Source organism: Vigna angularis, chromosome 8 (assembly GCF_016808095.1).
Source record: "Vigna angularis cultivar LongXiaoDou No.4 chromosome 8, ASM1680809v1, whole genome shotgun sequence".
Taxonomy (NCBI): domain Eukaryota; kingdom Viridiplantae; phylum Streptophyta; class Magnoliopsida; order Fabales; family Fabaceae; genus Vigna; species Vigna angularis.
In genome coordinates this window covers 23,873,387-23,892,866 of record NC_068977.1, presented here as the reverse complement: position 1 = coordinate 23,892,866, position 19,480 = coordinate 23,873,387, and the positions used below count along the sequence as shown (strand labels likewise).

At 36.4% G+C, this 19,480-nt stretch overlaps 4 protein-coding genes across 4 annotated transcripts; 2 read left to right on the top strand and 2 right to left on the bottom strand.

Moving 5' to 3' along the window:
* The first annotated feature begins 3,525 nt into the window (after positions 1-3,525).
* Positions 3,526-5,370, top strand: LOC128193767 (uncharacterized). The gene is made up of 6 exons (XM_052867870.1): positions 3,526-3,896; positions 3,993-4,074; positions 4,594-4,722; positions 4,824-4,927; positions 5,003-5,093; positions 5,189-5,370. Exons 1-6 carry the CDS (start codon positions 3,526-3,528, stop codon positions 5,288-5,290), a joined length of 879 nt encoding a protein of 292 aa, XP_052723830.1. The 3' UTR covers positions 5,291-5,370.
* Positions 5,371-8,654: 3,284 nt separating this feature from the next.
* Positions 8,655-9,522, bottom strand: LOC128193597 (uncharacterized). The gene is made up of 4 exons (XM_052867437.1): positions 9,400-9,522; positions 9,225-9,326; positions 9,071-9,136; positions 8,655-8,980 (listed from the first exon to the last, which is right to left on the bottom strand). Exons 1-4 carry the CDS (start codon positions 9,415-9,417, stop codon positions 8,834-8,836), a joined length of 333 nt encoding a protein of 110 aa, XP_052723397.1. The 5' UTR covers positions 9,418-9,522; the 3' UTR covers positions 8,655-8,833.
* A 1,413-nt stretch (positions 9,523-10,935) lies between these two features.
* LOC128193766 (protein FAR1-RELATED SEQUENCE 5-like) lies at positions 10,936-13,747 on the top strand. Its single transcript, XM_052867869.1, has 3 exons — positions 10,936-11,039; positions 11,130-13,338; positions 13,643-13,747. Exons 1-3 carry the CDS (start codon positions 10,936-10,938, stop codon positions 13,745-13,747), a joined length of 2,418 nt encoding a protein of 805 aa, XP_052723829.1.
* Positions 13,748-14,665: 918 nt separating this feature from the next.
* LOC128193765 (uncharacterized) lies at positions 14,666-16,320 on the bottom strand. The gene is made up of 4 exons (XM_052867868.1): positions 16,309-16,320; positions 15,590-16,216; positions 15,371-15,505; positions 14,666-15,277 (listed from the first exon to the last, which is right to left on the bottom strand). Exons 1-4 carry the CDS (start codon positions 16,318-16,320, stop codon positions 14,666-14,668), a joined length of 1,386 nt encoding a protein of 461 aa, XP_052723828.1.
* Between the last annotated feature and the right edge of the window lie 3,160 nt (positions 16,321-19,480).

The window sequence follows — 19,480 nt, the reverse complement described above, 5'->3', positions numbered from 1 at the left end:
TGTGATTGAGTTCAATGCATAGAAGACATGTGCGCATTTCAGAAAAAGCAACATGAGGATGTTGCAGCTACATTCGCTGGAGGGGACTATAAGGATGGCAAAAAATTGCTCAATGGAAACGACAAGGGGGACCGGTCAAAGTCGAAGGACCTTCCCCGAGTGCTCAAGTTCAACTAGTACACTCCTTTGAACGTACCCAAGACCAGAATCCTAGAGGAGACATTGAGTGTCGATCTTCTCCTACCTCCAAAGAAGAAGTTGAGCCTAAGGAACGATGACGAAAAGAAGTATTGTTGGTACCACTAGAACCTCGGGCGTACTATAAAGGAGTGCTCTATACTCTGCCACAAATTTGAAGAGCTAATGTGGGTGGGTCACCTTCAAAAGTATGTGAAGGCAAAACGGGCGGAAAGGAGTCCCCCATGCAGAAGAAGTCTCGATCATCTACCAAGATGGGACAATCGTCGCTATGGTAACCGGCGCTGAAACCGAAGCAGAAGCAGGAGTCGCGATCGCCCTTTGTGCGGTCATATAAACATTATACATAAGGGTTCGCGGGTGGAGGAACATCCTTATTCGCGAGGAAAAGGCACCTTAGAGACTTGAAGATCGTTCACCTCATGGACAAGAAACAAAACTCAGTGTTGCCCATGACCATCTCAGACGGATTTTCATGCTACGGATCTTGACTAGGATGACCCGATGGTGATCACAATTGAAATTTCCCAGTATAGCGTGAGAAGCGGTGCTCATATTGATTAAGGGAGTTTTGTAAACACCATTTACAGAAAAACATTCCACAAAATGGATTTATTAGAAGACGTGATCGTCCCTTACAACGAACAAATAATTGGATTCGCAAGCGAGCAGGTTGACACTCGAAGCTATGTAGACTTAAGGACCTGCATAAAAAATGTAAAGGAAAAGAATTGTCTAAACAAATGTGTAGTGAGACAAAGAAGAAGAAGAAAAGGGGTGTTAAAACAACTATGCAATGAGGCAAAGATGAAGAAGAACAATGAAGAGGCTTCATCGTCGCGATCGACTCTAGGATATCAATTCAAAATATGTGAGTGTGTGGTGGTGGGTGGGTGTGGGAGTTTATTAGGAGAGAGAAAAGGTTAATTTTATTTTGAGTAGTAATACGGTGACACGCTTACGTGTCACTTACATTCATTTGACACGGTCCACGTCAGCTTTTTTAAAAAAAAACTGCAAAGTGATGGAGGGTAAAAGTGGAAAAACACCTAGGGTTTGTGTTTTCAGATTCGAAATCCCCATTTGAGTTTTCTTAAGAAACTCGATTTCCACCACTGTCATATGCTTCTCAGTTTCATCTTTCAGACACCTTTTTGGTTTGATTTTACGGTCCAGGTTTGGTCTTCGGATTTGTGTCGCGCGTTTCCATCAAGAAACTCCATTTCTGTCGCGCGTTTCGTCTTCGGATTTTACGGTACAGGTATTCGATTTTTTATTTTCTGTGTTAGGCTGTGTAGTTTTTGTGGCAATGTAATTTTTTGGTACATCGGTTTATTGATGTGGGGTTGTGGGGGACCAATCTCTGATTTTTGGGTTGATGGGAGGTGGGGTTGGTTTGTTGGTGATGTGTTCTATGTTGGAGGTGGGGTTGGGGTTGCTTTGCTGGTAACGTGTTTTATGTAGGAGCTTTATGTGTGGTGCGACAGGAAGCAGAGTAGTAAAAAGGTTGAGTCTTTTGAGTTTCATTTTGACCCTAGGGTGTAGGCGTGATACGGGGTCCATTTGGTTTAAAATTGGGGAGGTGGTTTCTTAGACTTTTGAGTTTGTTTTTGTCGCTATGCCGTTGACTGAGGTTGGTTTTGAAGACCCTTTATGCATGCATGAGTTGAGTAACGAGCTGCAGGAAGTGGTTATGTTGTTAATCGTATATGGTTATTTGTAAATCTGGTTTTGTACTGCCGTAGAAGTTTTTTATATTCAATGAGACAATGAGAGCCTTAGAAACAACGAGACCCTTCACAACCTGCTAAGCCAGTGAGCTTGCAGGGCAACCTTTTCTTCCACTCCCAAACGAAATCAGATTGCAATATTCTCCCTGCATTAGCTGGTTATCTTGTTAGTCGGATGTGGTGATTTGTAAATCGGTTTTTGTACATCTGTAGCAGTTTTTATATACAATATCAATGTCCACATTTTAAAGTGCAATAAGTGGTGTTATGGTTAGTTATGCATGCATTAGTTAGATACATTGTATTTTTTGGTACAGTAAGTGGTCAATGTTCAAATTTTAATATCACGATTCCACTTTATGCATGCATTAGTTTGATACACTGTATTTAAGCAATTTATTAATTTGAACATGCGACTGTCAAGTGAGATACATAGTATTATACAATCAATATTATTTTGTTTTGTTAAATTTGCAGGATATAGTGATATGGACAAAGAAGTCAGTGAAATGGTAAGTATGGTGTACTTTTATTAATTTACCATTAAATATGCACAATGTTGTATTGAATTAAGTAACATACGGTTTGATTTATACTTGCAGGCCTCACTTAGAGTTAGGCATCGAGTCCAGACACAACATATAGTTCAAGTGAACGGTTGCCTATCATCCTTTCAAAAGGAACGTTTAAAGTCAACACCTTTCAAGTGGTTGGTGGATTTGGTTGATGATATGGTTATTTCTAGCCCTATTCTTATAGAGTTAATCAGTAGGTGGGACGTGGTTCATAAGGCGTTTAGGATTAGGGAGAATTTAGTGCCTTTTAGAGTTGATGAAGTTTGTTTTTTTTTAGGTTTACCTAATGTTGGTGAGAGTGTTAATTTAGAGAATGATGTCGGTGGCATTGTCAATGACTTGTTTAAGGATGAGGACATCACAATTTTAAGTATAATGGAAAAGATGAAGCATAAGACATTTAAATCCAAAAGAAGTGTTGACATGTTTTGCAGGTTGTATATTTTGTTAGGTTTTGGAGCCTTTTATTTTCCTAGGAATAGTAATGTGATAAACAGTGTCCCTTTTAGTAAACTAGACAACATTAATGATCTAAATATATACAATTGGGGTGATACTGTACATGGTTTGATAGTAAGTAGTTTGAATCGGGCATGCAATAAATACAATAGCAGATCTTACCACGAAGTTATACACATGGCTGGGTGTGCAACAGTTCTGCAGGTATGTTTATAGATTCATTTATTTAACTGTTACAAAATAAATAATGATACTTTTTGAAAGAGATATAACTACTGTAATGAACTTTACAGTTGTGGGTTGTTGAACACATCAGTTTGTATCATCTTGATGGACGATGTATTTATCCCCGATTTCTTCATTGGGTTGTTATTAAAGATAAAAGGAAAAAAATCAAATTAAGTTTTCAACAAACAGAGGTAATTCCTTACTTTTTTATATAATGGTTACATTTGTTGTGTTATTTGATTAATATGATTTATTAGCGTTGTTAAAATTTCTATTTTGTTTTGAAGATATTGTGGGAATGCAACTTGTCTGAAGAGCAATTACAAAATGATAAAATGAAGGAATCACAAACTCATGGTGGGAAAAGTAATCCTGAGTCAAATGATGAGAACGTAGAGTTTGCTAGACTTGTGGAAGAGCAGAGAGTATTGATGAGAAGAGTTGACAAGCATGCAGAACGGCTTGATGAGTTACAAATGAAAATAAGACGTCTTGAAGAACAAGTACAGAATGAAATGCCATCTTCTAATGATGGTATGGAGGGACCATCCACAGCTGCGGGACCATCCACAGCTGACAAAATGAATGATTTAGCTATTGTCAATTTTGTGGATGTGGGAATGGAGGGAGCTTCCAGACAGGACAACATTGATTTTAGAAGTGTTTACACCACCTGCACTTCATCACTTTGTCATGATGGTGATGTGTAAGTTATACATAACTCAATAGAACCAAAAATTCAAAAAATTATTAATAAATGTTTTTATGATTGAAATTTATGAGGAATTTGTTTTGTATATAGAGCGCTTGTGGAGGTGTCTAACAACATCTTAACCAGAGGAGACTTGCAATGCTTTCGACCTCGTGCAAAAATTGATAACATTGTAAGTTCAAATACCCGAAAGTTGTTGTGTAGAAGTACTATGTGAGGAGTATATAGAACGGTTAAGATTGAAAAATGCTACGTTATTTTATTAGGAAGAAATATAAATGTGAAAAGGATATTCAGTGATTGGTTATGAACTTTTGGTGTAGGTTATGCTGTTTGCGACTGCGATGCTTGTGTTAAATCAATTGCATAAATCAGGAATGATCACTCGATGTTGTTTCAATCCATTTTTTGCGGTAGATTAATTATTCATTGATGTTTGACCTTGGTGAAGTACGTATGTTTGAACTAATGTTACTGATGCAATTTTTGTAGACAACGATCATTGAAAGAATGAAGATTCCTAAAAAAAAGAGAGAATTATTGGAAGCAATAGATTACCATAATTTCTTCCAACCTTAGAGTTGTTCAATAAATCATTTGTTAAATTCTGAATTTGTAAGTACTTGAACCTATACCTTTATCATAACATGTGTTGTTCACTATATTGATGTTTGTGGTTGTGGTTCTGTAGTTGTTTGTGCCTACTGTGAGTGATGACCATTGGTGGTGCTATTGTGTCAATTGCCAATCAAGGGAATTTTTCATTTTAGATTCTCTTGGTCATAAGAGGCGGACCAGATATGGTATTGACAAGGCAATGGTAAGAGAAGTTGTGCTGTAGACTTGTTATTTTGATGGAAGTATTATTTTTGCGTCAAAGGTGTACAATAATAATGAATGTGTTGAATACAAATTTCCAAGGTCGGTTGTTTGCAAGAGTTATTCAATATGATAGATAATGAAGCAAATTGTGAGGAGCGACAATTGAAGGTCATTAAAGAAGATTTGCCAATTCAACCAAATACGTTAGTGACCTTATCCATAACTAATGTATTAGGTTGTGTCATATGTGATCCTTCTAATATTAGTTTAATGTGTAGGTATGATTGTGGTTTGTTGGTGATGAAATATATGGAGTTATGGGACAACCAACCTAAATTTGATGGCAAAAAAATGCCCGATTACACAACGGTTGGTCTTCTTTAAGTATATGTTTGTATTGTTTTAAATGGTTTTTTAAAACAGGTTATTAATTATAATATTTCACTACTGTAATATCAATGCAGGAGCAGTTACAACTTATTCGACAACAAACGGTGTGTGATTGGGTATTACATGAAGGAAATATGCATAGAAGTACAGTAATGAAGAACTGTGGAATGCTATAGCAAATGAAGAAGTCATGAAATAGGATATAACTTGTAATGATGTTGCTGGAATATGATAGAATATGAAACAATTTTTGTTCTATGGTTTTTTAAGTTGTTTACTATGTATAGTGAAGGATTAGTTATGGAATAGTATCACCAATGTCCATTTTGTGTACATAAGCTATTAACTAAATTAGCAGAACTTGCAGTGAACAAAAGTTATTGAGCAAATAACCATATAAAACTTAACAGATAACCACTAACTGTACGAAAAATATTTGACATTGAAATTGAAGTTGAACACTTGTATTGTTGTGTCGTCCGTCTCTCTTCGTTCAAGCCTTGCTTCTTCTCGTTCGTTCAAGCCTTGTCTCTCGTCCGTCTTCTCTCTCGCTGTGTGACTGGATCCTGGACAATGAGAACATTAGCAGAATGGAAGCCCTACATCTATACGGCATTGTCTAGGATTGCTAAGAAATTATCAAATTTTGACATGTATAAGATGTTCAAATATGTACCTAATGTTATTTGACAATTTTGACATGTATAAGATGTTGAAATATGTACCTAATGTTATTTGACAATGTACACTATGTGTTTGTAATAAGAATAGTGGTTGGATTTCGAAATGAATTGTTTTTACTTTGCGTTTGTGTTTGTTATAATGACAAAATTAATGATTGAAAAATCAACGCAGCATTATAATAAAAATTTGAACAGTACGAGACCATTTTCACTAAAATTAATGGTAATTAATGCGAAGGATTTGATAAATTTCTGAGTGAGGAGATGGGTGTTGGTGATTGATGTGAACGCAAGAAGCGTGGAGTGACCCGTGATGAGTAGGGGGACGAAGTAGTGCAAGGAATGAGTGAGACTACTGAAAAAAGGGGCTGGTAATCGTTTACAGGACCCCTGTAAACGATTAGCCGAGAGAAATTGGGAACTTGTACAGAAAGTCCAACACAGGTACTCAGTCAGGTGAACACAGGTCACCGTTGGACAAAAAACTGACTTTTATGCTAATCTGCACCTGTCTGAGGCTTGTGCAGGTGTTCCAATGGTAGGAGAGGGTGGGTGGTGATGTGATGTGAGGCCAAGGAGGGTGGGGTGACCCCTCATGAGTTGGGGGAGCAAGCTGTGCAAGGAATGAGTGAGACTGCTGAAAAAAGGGGCTGGTAATCGTTTACAGCAACCCTGTAAACGATTACCCGAGAGAAATTGGGAATTTGTACAGCAAGTCCAACACAGGTACTCAGTCAGATGAACACAGGTCACCATTGGACAAAAAACTGACTTTTATGCTAATCTGCTCCTGTCTGAGGCTTGTGCAGGTGTTCCAGTGGTGGGAGAGGGTGGATGGTGATGTGATGTGAGGCCAAGGAGGGTGGGGTGACCCCTCATGAGTTGGGGGAGCAAGCTGTGCAAGGAATGAGTGAGACTGCTGAAAAAAGGGGCTGGTAATCGTTTACAGGACCCCTGTAAACGATTACCCGAGAGAAATTGGGAACTTGTACAGAAAGTCCAACACAGGTACTCAATCAGGTGAACACAGGTCACCGTTGGACAAAAAACTGACTTTTATGCTAATCTGCACCTGTCTGAGGCTTGTGCAGGTGTTCCAATGGTGGGAGAGGGTGGGTGGTGATGTGATGTGAGGCCAAGGAGGGTGGGGTGACCCCTCATGAGTTGGGGGAGCAAGCTGTGCAAGGAATGAGTGAGACTGCTGAAAAAAGGGGCTGGTAATCGTTTACAGAAACCCTGTAAACGATTACCCGAGAGAAATTGGGAATTTGTACAGAAAGTCCAACACAGGTACTCAGTCAGATGAACACAGGTCACCATTGGACAAAAAACTGACTTTTAGGCACTTCTGGACCTGTCTGAGGCTTGTGCAGGTGTTCCAGTGGTGGGAGAGGGTGGATGGTGATGTGATGTGAGGCCAAGGAGGGTGGGGTGACCCCTCATGAGTTGGGGGAGCAAGCTGTGCAAGGAATGAGTGAGACTGCTGAAAAAAGGGGCTGGTAATCGTTTACAGCAACCCTGTAAACGATTACCCGAGAGAAATTGGGAATTTGTACAGAAAGTCCAACACAGGTACTCAGTCAGATGAACACAGGTCACCATTGGACAAAAAACTGACTTTTATGCTAATCTGCTCCTGTCTGAGGCTTGTGCAGGTGTTCCAATGGTGGGAGAGGGTGGATGGTGATGTGATGTGAGGCCAAGGAGGGTGGGGTGACCCCTCATGAGTTGGGGGAGCAAGCTATGCAAGGAATGAGTGAGACTGCTGAAAAAAGGGGCTGGTAATCGTTTACAGGACCCCTGTAAACGATTACCCGAGAGAAATTGGGAATTTGTACAGAAAGTCCAACACAGGTACTCAGTCAGTTGAACACAGGTCACCGTTGGACAAAAAACTGACTTTTAGGCCCCATTTTGTATGACATAATTAAATTCATTATAACACATCATTAATAGAGATTCAGTTACACAACATACACAACAAAATGATACATTGTACGTTTCAAATATTACAGTTATCCATGAAATAGTGTTAAAAGAGTGTTAAAAATGTGTTGTTGGAATATCGCGGTCCTTCAGTAAATAACCGAATAAAGTTGTCCATATATCCAGTTACTGCATCAAAGAATTAAAACTTTGATATTGAATTTAACCAGTAGTATTGTTGTACAAAATAAAATTCAGAAATAACCACAAAGGTCTAACAACATAACCATTTATTGTAACCAAATCAGCGCCTATGCATTTAGTGAACGAGCGCTCTCTACACGTGACCGAGCGTTCGTTCTGTACAGCTGACCGAGCGTCCAGCGTTTTCGCACATCACCCTGTCGCCCAGGACGCTCGTCACATAGCGAGCGCACAAACATTTCATAGCAAGCTCACGGTCGTCGCCCCCTGCACGCACAAGAGGACGGTCGTTCACAGAAGATCAAGTCCACGCTCGATCTGCTAGTGGACGCTCGTCCATACGTCCGTCGCTGGCACATGGACGGTCGTTTAAAGGTCGTGCAGACGCTGGACCAGATGGACGCTCGTCCAGACGCTAATCCAGAAGGACGGTCGTCCAGATGTGGACGCTCGTCCAGACGCTCATCCAGAAGGACGCTCGTCCAGAAGATCGTAGAGAAGTGGACGCTCGTCCATAAAATTGGACGCTCGTCTAGAAAATTGGACGCTCCCCCAGAAAATTGGACGCTCGTGGTGGTGTACAAAACCAAATTGCATAAATAACCACTTGTATTGTTGTAGAAAACCAATTCAATAAATAACCGAATAAAGTTGTCCATAAAGTTAAACACTTTTAATTTTCACGAAATGAACTTCATATAAAACTTATAACATAACGAACATTACATAAGCACTTAATGCAACAACAAATTGATCAACATAAGTTAAGTAGTTCACAAATTTTTCTAAATAACACATCCATGTGACCACGCACAATATTCGACAACAAACAACAACGATAAATCTGAAATACAGGCAAGGAAATTATGAAAGTTTTAAAGTTGTTGCATTTATATTGTTCTTCTTTCATCCAGTGCCTTGAGGTTTGTGAAGAGGTGGAATCAATTTCGATAGAATGTCATCAACGGAGCGTGTTGGAGGCTTGTTGGTATCAATTGGTATTGATAGACGTACTAGGTCATCAGTTGGGCCCCCAATATCACTTCCAAAAACCTGCACAATCTGAGAGTATCATTTAAAGTCATAGAAAAGTTTACAACATATATAATAGTACAATAGAAAATTGTTCACCAAAATCTTTACCTTGACAATATTCCTCAGAGTTATGTTAAGATAGTATGTTTCACGTATTGGTGAAAAAATTGAAACCTGTAGAAATATTATTGGTGGAATCCATATTTTTATGTGGGAATATAAGGTCAATAGCTAAGTGTTTATGAAAATGAAATATACTTACATCTTGTAGGATTATCACACTTCCAACTTTTAAGTGTATGCCTATTTCAGGATGATCAATGGCCTTGTGGTGAACACTTGCTTTTACAGTCCCTGTTGGATCCTGTTAAGAAAGAGGTTCATTTATCAGAATTATATTTGAAGCTGGTCGTCAAAGTAAATAGACATCAACCTACCCGAATTGTTATTTTCATGTCACCCAATCCGTTATGTTCACAAGCTTTAACAATACATCGCAACAACGATAACTTACAAGTTCCTCTCAATGAATCAAGGGTTGAGATATGCTCAACCTCATGTTTAATCAACAATCCTGCAAATGAAATAACTATTTCGATAATCTTCCTAAAATAGCAAATTACAAAAAATCTATGAACATCAACTCCCAATTAGGTTTTTACCGTGGATGTCAATGAATTTTTCAGCCCATAACCATGCATTGCAAGTGAAGTCACGATCAAAACTAGCTTTAGCTATGTCACTCAAAAATTCTTGTGTTGGAATGTTTTCATTCACTTGTCGGTTAAGCATAGCTGCCTCAATGACACCAGCAGGGCCCGGGATGACAGTGTCATTAGAGTTGCAACGGCGAATAAAACTATCAAGATCACTTTCATCAATATCAAGTTCTTCCCATGGCTCCATTGCTCTCGGTTGCTGTTCACACAAAAAAAATGTACAAAAAATATGAAGTTCACCAAACTAGAACGATGTATTCCCTAAATCGTATGAAGTGTGCATGAGAAAAACACAAAATTTCAGAGGATGTATGCAGCAAAAGTAACCCTAACAATGGGGGAAATTTCAAAATCGGGGAGACAATAACGAAGGTCGGTGTTGTTCTTCTCAAAATTAAAAAAATGAAGAGGATGTGGCAATAAGCAAATATAATCCAGAACCAAACAATTAATTGGGGGTGACGAAAATGAAGCATTAAAATTGGGCATACCAGCAAGGAAGCGCAGATATTGTGCCGTTGCAGTGAAATGTTTCGTATTCCTATCCAACCAGAGGTTTTAATAAGACAATTCTGCAATTACATAAATGCCCCTAAGAAACATTAAATGTGATTGCTTGTGATAGAAGTCATGCAATCACTGTCTATTTAATGTCTCTGCCAAAACTTAATGACCCACACACTTTTCTGGTTTTATGATTGAAATAAAAGGTAGAGACAATGTTGTTCCCAACAAAATGAAGTTCAAACCCAACCATAAACCCTAATATTGGTAGCAGACGAGATGACCGAATGGGGAGAGCTGAGACTCATTTATTGAAGTGCATTACTCTCAACAACCATTGCAGTTTTATTGAATAGGTAAGTTATTACAACTTTCCATTCAAAGTAAGAAACATTTACAGCTGGCCAGAAGGTTGTTCACTGCCTTTATTGTTGGGAAATGATCTTTGTCATCTTCTTTGTGTTTGTCATATTGTTCTTAGTGTCATCTTTGAATTTATACCCCCTTTGAATGCATACACATGGTACAATGGTGTGTAATGTTCGGTGTGACAGAAAGCATTGCATAGTGGACGTTTGAAAAGATTTAACGTTACAGTAAATGGTTGTTTCCTCATTGGTACGTGGTTATTTGTTAAACTGGTTATGGACATATAGAAAAGTACTAACTTAAATTAATGAAGGACGATATTAATTAGTCCAATAATGAACAATAAAAGGTTAACTGAATGAATGTGCTTAAACAAAGTCCATGGACATTATACATGCATATTTGGATGATAATGACATTGTTGATCAACATTTAAATACATTTTTGGATGAAGTTGACATTGATGACCAACATTTATTGCTACAGTAAGTGGTTATTTGTTCATTGATATGTGAATATTTATTTAAATGGTTATGGACATATAAAAAATTCATTTTTTTATTACATAAATGTAGGAAAATCAGGTACATGGATCATACAAATACATCTTTGGATGATATTGAAAATGATGACCAACACGAAAAAGCACAAGAAGAATTAAATGAAGACAATGTTCAACCTCTCTCAATCGCTCCAACAATTGGAATGGTTTTTGAAACTGTTAATGAAGTCAAGTTATTTTATAGACAATATGCAATATCAAAGGGTTTTGGAATTCGTACAAGGAGTTCAAGGAAGAACAACAAGAACGAATTATGTTACTTCATGATGGTGTGTTCTAGGGCTGGAAAATATGTCTCTGCCATTCAAAATCAAATGATTGGACGTCCAACATGTGCTAATGACTGTTCAGCTCGAATGATTGTATCAAAAAGAGATGATAAATGGTACATTTCAGGATTTGATGATGTACATAGTCATGATCTTAGTCCAACAAAGTCCAGATTGTTCCGAGGCAATAAAAGAATGAATCTCAACGTCAAAAGAACTCTGGACTTGAATGCCGAAGCAGGAGTTAGGATTAACAAGAGTTTTCGGTCCTTGGTTTGTGCAAGTGGAGGTTATGAGAACATGGAGTTTGTCGAACACGATGTTAGAAATTATGTGGCCAAACAAAGAAGAGCCTTATCAAAAGATGGTGATGCTAAGACACTCTTAAATCATTTCTCTTCCATGAGAGAATTGAATAAGGATTTTTTTTACGAGATTGATGTGGATGACGACAACCGCATACTTAATGTGTTTTGGGCTGATGCACGAAGTAGGGCAGCTTGTGAGTATTTTGGTGATGTCATTTCTTTTGACACAACATACTTAACGAATAAGTACGACATGCCATTTGCTCCTTTCGTTGGTGTTAACCATCATGGCCAATCTATATTGTTAGGTTGTGGTTTGTTATGTTCAGAGGACACAAATTCATTTGTTTGGCTATTTAATTCATGGCTTCGATGCATGTCCAATAGACCACCTGAAGGAATTGTTACGGATCAGTGCAAAGCAATGAAGAAAGCCATTTCTTTAGTGTTTCCTAACACTCGTCATAGGTGGTGCTTATGGCATATAATGAAAAAAATACCTGAGAAGTTACAGAGTTATGCAGCTTACAAAGATATCAAGCGCCAACTTAAGGAAGTTGTGTACAATTCTGATTCAGTTGAAAATTTTGTTTATGGATGGGAGAGGATGGTAACAACCTTTTCACTTCACAAGAATGAATGGCTTTCTTCACTTTACGAAGAACGTCAAATGTGGGTTCCTTGTTACTTGAGAAACAGTTTTTGGGCTGGCATGTCAACAACTCAAAGAAGCGAGAGCATGAATGCATTCTTTGATGGATATATTAACTCACGCACTACTCTTCAAGAATTTGTTAAACAATATGACAATGCACTACAACACAAGACAGAAAAAGAGACCCAAGCTGACTTCACATCATTAAACACAACTCTTCCATGCGGTTCACAATCACTCATAGAGCGCCAATTCCAAAAGCATTACACACATGCTAAGTTTGCAGAAATACAGTTAGAATTTAGAGGTAAAATTAATTGTTTCGTTGATGGCGTTGTGGTACAAGATAATTCGTCACTGTACAAGGTGATGGAGGACTTCATTCATAATGAAATAAGGGAAGAGAGGGCATTCATGGTTACATTTCAGCGAGACACAATGGATGTTAATTGCAGTTGTTTGCTTTTTGAGTTCAGGGGCATTATATGTAGACATTGTGTTTGTGTTTTGGCCCAAGAGCGAGTGATACAGGTTCCTGCTAAGTACATACTCAGAAGATGGTGTAAAAGTGTCCGCAGAAAGCACACATATATTAGAGCAACATACAACAACAACGAAAAGGACCCACATATTGAACGGTATGATAACTTAATGAAGACTTTTGGAAATATTGCTGAGATTGCTTGTGACTCAGTACACATGACACAATTATTGGTTGACAACCTTAGTTCATTTGTAAACAAGCATGACCTACAAATTTCATCTTCACCATACGTCGACAACAATAGCCACATACAAGAAGAACACCTGTGTGATAGTAACATAGGCCATGATGTAGACACCACTACAAACACTGCTCAAATCCAAAGCCCCAAAAGTGTGAAGCGAAAGGGTCGACCTAAGACAAGAAGGTTGAAGTCAACAACTGAGACAATCAAAAGAAAGAAACCATCAACAAAAGGCACTAATCAAACATCCAATGCTATTGGTGTAAGTAATTATGTTATTAATTTTTATTGTGTTTAGTTGCAATAATCATTTCGTTATGTAAAAATTTCCAAACTAATGCAAGTTAAACTAACTTCATATCGACTACTCATAAAGGAAACAATGACGGACGTACCATATACAACATTGAGAAACAACAGTGATGTCACAGTCAACACACATTACACAACATCCAACTCAATTGGACCGGTAAGATTCAATTCTGATTTTATAATTTATTGATTTCACATTTAGTAAGTCCTGCATATATTTAGATGGCATTTTATACTCTTGTTCTGTCATGCAGGTATCAGGTGTGCAATCCACTAGGTTCATGTCACTGCTGACATCATTACACAATGACATGCAAAACACACAGTCGTCCACAACTAATATTGACAATGTATTTTGAAATACAATATTCACATTTAGGATTCAATTCCTGACATGTATGTTGTTACATTTTTTTGGTGATGTCATTTGAAATATGTGGTGAACAACATATTTACAATCATTGGACACAAATGTTCTATTTATACTTTGCTAGTGATATCGATTTCCAGTATTCTGCTTTTGTACAAAATGTCTGAGACAACTAACCAGAAAATTGTACGTCAATAACCACTTACTGAACCAAATAATCAAACCAGTTAAAATGATCAAATAACTATTCTGCCAAATACCACTCCATTTGACCATATCACGCGATGCACATTAACTACTTAATCAAACCTTAATATCAAACGCACTGAAATGAGGTTGATCAATTTATTGTTGAACCAAATATGTGTGAGGACCAACCACAAGTTTTCAATCAAATAACCACTAACTGCTGCAAAAAGGCTGACCATTTAAAATGACCAAATTATTATTCTGCATAATACCATTCCTGGTACCAAAATATTGGGAACCACATTAACTTCTTAGTCAAGTGTTGCTATCAAAGCACTTGAAATCAGTGATATCATTTTATTCTTGTACGCAATATCTGTTACAACCAACCACAAATTTTCAAACAAATAACCACTTACTGCAGCAAAAAATCTACAGTATTGACTACAAAACTGTTTGAGTTATTACTTATCTCTAATGAAGCACATGGTTAATTCAATTGCCCTTATCAACAAAAACAACAGAAAAAGTTACGTATTCCCAAATCAAATTCAATCAACCAGGGAAAATAACATCTCAATAACAATTACAAATGCTTCATATATTCAACCTCTATTCATCAAAAAATACAAAGTTAACATAATTCAAAATGACATTTCAGTTTGGTAACAATATTTATCATTCCAACCTAATATTGTAAAATAAACAACTTCATAAACTATACAATGCGCCTATGATTTTTCCTATCTAATCTTGTCCAAGGGGTTTTCAGAAGAACACTTCTAACACACTTCCTAGGTTGAGCTTTTAAACGCGTGTAGATGTCAGATTTTTCAGTATCCATCTCTGCATGACCTAAAACATCACCATCATTTTCAATGAAACTTTTTCCAACAGCAGGTGTAACATCAAAAACATTCTCAGAATTGGACTTATCCACACGATCACCTTCAATCTCTGACTCTTTCTTTGAATTTGACTTCCCAATAGATGATACTTCTACCTCATAATGTTCCTGTGAACTACTTGTCCCAAATTCATGAACTAACATGTCACACTTTTTATTCGAATTTGAATTCGTAACATCATCAAATTGTTGCCGCTTTTGTGCAACAACCATTGCCAGGTTGTCAACCATTTTCTCCAGCTTGCCAATGGATGCCTCTTGGTCAACAATGATAGCAACCAAAGCTTCATTTTCTGCCACAATATCAGCCATAGATCGCCTTTGCAAGTTCTCCTTCAATCCAGCATTGTGATGACCATCTAAGCCTTCTTTGACTATTTCAGTACACATCTCTTCATTGCTTACATATATCTCGGTAATCACCTATACAAAACAAAATAACCACAATAAACATATTAAAATCAATACAAATTAAAAAACATCCAATTGGTATAACACATATTAATTTAATCTCACTTCATTACACAGAAAGGCTTTCTCAATTTCTGCTTCACCAACTTTAACATGTATCCAATGAAGGATTCTAGGTAAACAACTATTTGTTTTAGCCAACTTCTTCTGACCGTACAAAACATGTTCCATTGCCCAGATCTGTTACATACAAACTTCAATTTCAGAAAAGTAACAATTGTAAGTTATAACACAATAACTTCTGTAACTAACATCAAAATATACCTGTAATGCAAATACACAACCAACCACATGACAGTGTGATCTGTTTTGTCTCTTTCCCACACACAGTGCAACATCACACAAACTAGAAACCAAATACTCATAAATAACACGCCCCCAGTTATATTTTCCAATACAGGATAAATCATCTAATAATTCAAATAAACCTAAGGGAACTTTTCCACCTCTATTTGGGAAGAAAAACTCACTCAACCCTAACAATAAATATAATCTACAAACATCACTTACTTCATCCCCTTTTATATGCTTTTGAATTTCTTCATAAACATTATGAACACTTACATCAATTGTGTCAAACAATCTCCTAGTATGACAATCAACTTCGTCTTTAAACAACTTAAACATCTCTCCATTAACCCTAACCCCTAAACCTAAACAAAGGTCTAACTTGGTGAATGGAATAAAGACAGACCTAACTTCAAACCCGCCCCTCCTCTCTGACCATCTACTACACAATTCTAAAAGTAGTGTCCTACTCATTTTGGCATCCACATCAATGGACAATAGCCATGCAAAAGGAGTTGTTTGTATCAATGTCTTTTGCACATCTGTTAATAATGTGTTCACATGTGCCAAGTATTTTGTCCTGCATGAATGCCGTACATAAACCTATACATCAAAGTATACAATTGAATAAGTCAGACAAAGCATTTCACCAAATTAATTTTAAAAACATAATAAATCATCATGTGTATTCAAACCTGTTTCTCCATAATGACTCTTCCAACTATCTCTATGGTTTGTACTGAATGTCCATAAAATAAACAAGTTAGACTTCAAGCCATAAAAGATAGAAAATTAAAAATCATGTATGTCATTCATCAAATATCGTTTCAACCTACCAATTTATTAACCTAATTATATCAAACATTCTACAAAAAGACAAGATAAAAAATAAAATAGTGGTAATAATGATTGTGTGGATAGACAAAGATAGCATTAAATACTCTGTGGAAGGGAATACATACATTTGTCATACGGTAATCATGCAATCTTCAAGTTCACGAACATTTGTAAAATCTAACTCCTGCATCAATTGTCATAGGGTAATACATGCAAAACAATTAATTTCGTAAGAGCTAATTCCACAAGGACACTAGAAACAGAAAAAATGGAGAAAGAAACTTTTGGTGTTAATCAAGCACTTAGCTCTATGAAAGAATAATCTATATTTAAATTCATAAATTAGATGAAACTATTCTCTACATAAAATCCAAGGAGTTATAAATAACAGTGGCCAAACACCATATACAAACCACAAACAACATAATCACGCAATATATCTAGGGGCAAACAGGGCACAATGCAAAATGCTAATACAACTGACCAAGAAAGGGCAACCTAGTAGTGATAGAAATAAAATATATGTGATGGATTCCAAAGCAAATTTATCACTGAGTAAAAAACAGTGGATGCAGGTAAATAACATATACAATACATAAATTAAAAATAAAATGGTGCCACAAGCAAATGTATGAAAAATTCAGGACACCTTAAACTGATGTTCAACTCTCATGACAATATTTCCCTTTTTCTAACGCAAAAAAATTATCATCAGACAGATAATAATGAAGGAACACAGAGGGAGCCAATGCAGCATGGACAGGGAGTTTTCGGACTATAACAAAAAGGGGAATCATTTCAATCAGTTCATGGGAAGTAGCTCCAGCATTGGCGCGAAGACAGTTAGAAACGTTTGCGTTGCATTTCGTGCTGCTGCTGAGCAGAATAACCGTGCTGGGTGGGTGCCATTTTGCAAACTATTCCAATCACTATTCCCTCTGATTTCGTGGAACTTTTTCACTCTCTAGCTCTCCATCGACACTACCCTTTTTCCATTTCTTGTAATCATCTCACACTTTATCCATTTATTGCAATATTCCCTTTTGCAAATAAGCAAACCAAGCCCAAAAACACTAAGGACAGTAAATAATCCTACAGGTTTGCCCAATCCAGAATTTTATCTCTCACGACATTTCCCCCTTTAGTCTAGGGTTTCCGATAAAATACCAAAAATAAATACAAAGATAGACAAATTCTGAGAAAAGAACAAAGGAACAACAGTATCATACTTTATATTATTCAAACGGTACAAAGGGGAGAAATAAGAAAGGGGACAAACCTTCCGCGCTCCACATCGATGACGTCCGGTACGAACTTTGCCTTCGGCTACACCTTCGCTGGTACAAACTTTTCCTATCACGTCCAGCCTCCGGTGGCAGCAATGGAGTAGGGTTTGTGTTTTCTCCCTCGATCTCTCTGGTTCTCTCGTTATCTCTCGTTCTCTCTCAATCCTAACCCTAGCTCGAAATTTCGAAATTTGAAATCCCACACACGATCCTAAGCCAGCAAGTTAACTCCAGCGTTTCGAAATTTGAAATCCCACACACAGATCCTAAGCCACACAGTGAAACGCAACGTTTCATTTAACTTTTTTACCTGCCAACTCAGCACCAGCCCATAATGTCAAATGACCAAGCTATCCTTAATGATGTTGACAGTTTTCGGGGCCCACCGCGTGTCAAATGAATGTAATTTGCTTTAACCGTGTCAAAGAATCATTTTTGTTTTATTTTATCAAAGTCAATTGAGAAATTTTTTAAAGGATTGGAGATGCAAGAAAAAACTCTTCGAGGCAGAGGTAAAAACCCTACTATATTTTTATTACTATGACCCATAATTATATTAAAGTTGTTTCAAATTTGAAATATTTCAGCCCAAAAAAAGTGGATAATTATATATGCTTAAAATCCTTGTCTAATACTTGTTGGAAAAGTCAAATTAAAAGGGTTTAAAGTTATTAGATTTGAAGTCCTCAAGACTGACTCTGATTAGTTTGTATAAATTTTATAATAATGTATTAATTGAGATTTTACAGTGAGTGAAACAACATACTAAACAAATAATATATTTTATTAAAATAAGTTATAATTTATTTCTCAAAGAATTTAGTTATTATAATCGAGAACTTTTACGTTTTCGTTTGGTTTGCTTATTTAGTATGACATTTTATTTTCTATTAACATGGTGACTAATAAATTACAATTTAAGTATGTATGAATTAATACTAACATAAATCAAATAAAATTGTTTTTTAAGATGTATAGAAGTTAAGGTTTCATATTTAGTACGAATATTGTTAAAAATATTGTACTTGATATAGATGTAGACTTTATCTTTTCAACAAAAATTCACTTTCATAGGAAATTAATAATAATTTGATAATTTGATGAGAATATAAGCAATTGGATGAAATAAATCTTTGAGCAATTAAAGACATTTGAAATTAATTTAATATTTTGTTGATTAGAGAAGTCAATGTCACTGTATGATTATAATATGAGACATTGTTGTGGTTATGTTCAGTTTTTTTTTTCTTGATAAATATGTTTTTCTTTCTTGAAGTATTAAATTGGAAATGTTCGATTCGGAATTTTGATACCGTGTGATTCTGTACTTTTGAAAGTATTGATTTTTTTTTACGAACATTAAAATTTATTCTACTTAGCAAATGATACGTCACATGTTATTTAATTGTTTACAAATAAGAAATAGAGAAACATAGAGGAAAACCTTCACTAACCTTCATTTTTCCTCCCTTGCAAATAAAAAAACCACCCACTACTAACAACCAAACGACAAACAGGATCTACATCCCCCAACCTTCATCCTCCTCCAAACAATATCAAAGTTTCAGAGACTATTTCCAATTTTATATAACACTTCAATAACCAAAAACATATTTTTCTCTTTTCTCATGATTATCTATATATTGATTTAAAAGATTTATTTTCTTTCGGAATAACTTTGTGTACTAACTTAATATCATCCATAAAAAATCTTAAGTCTACAATAGTAAAAATTATGATCCAA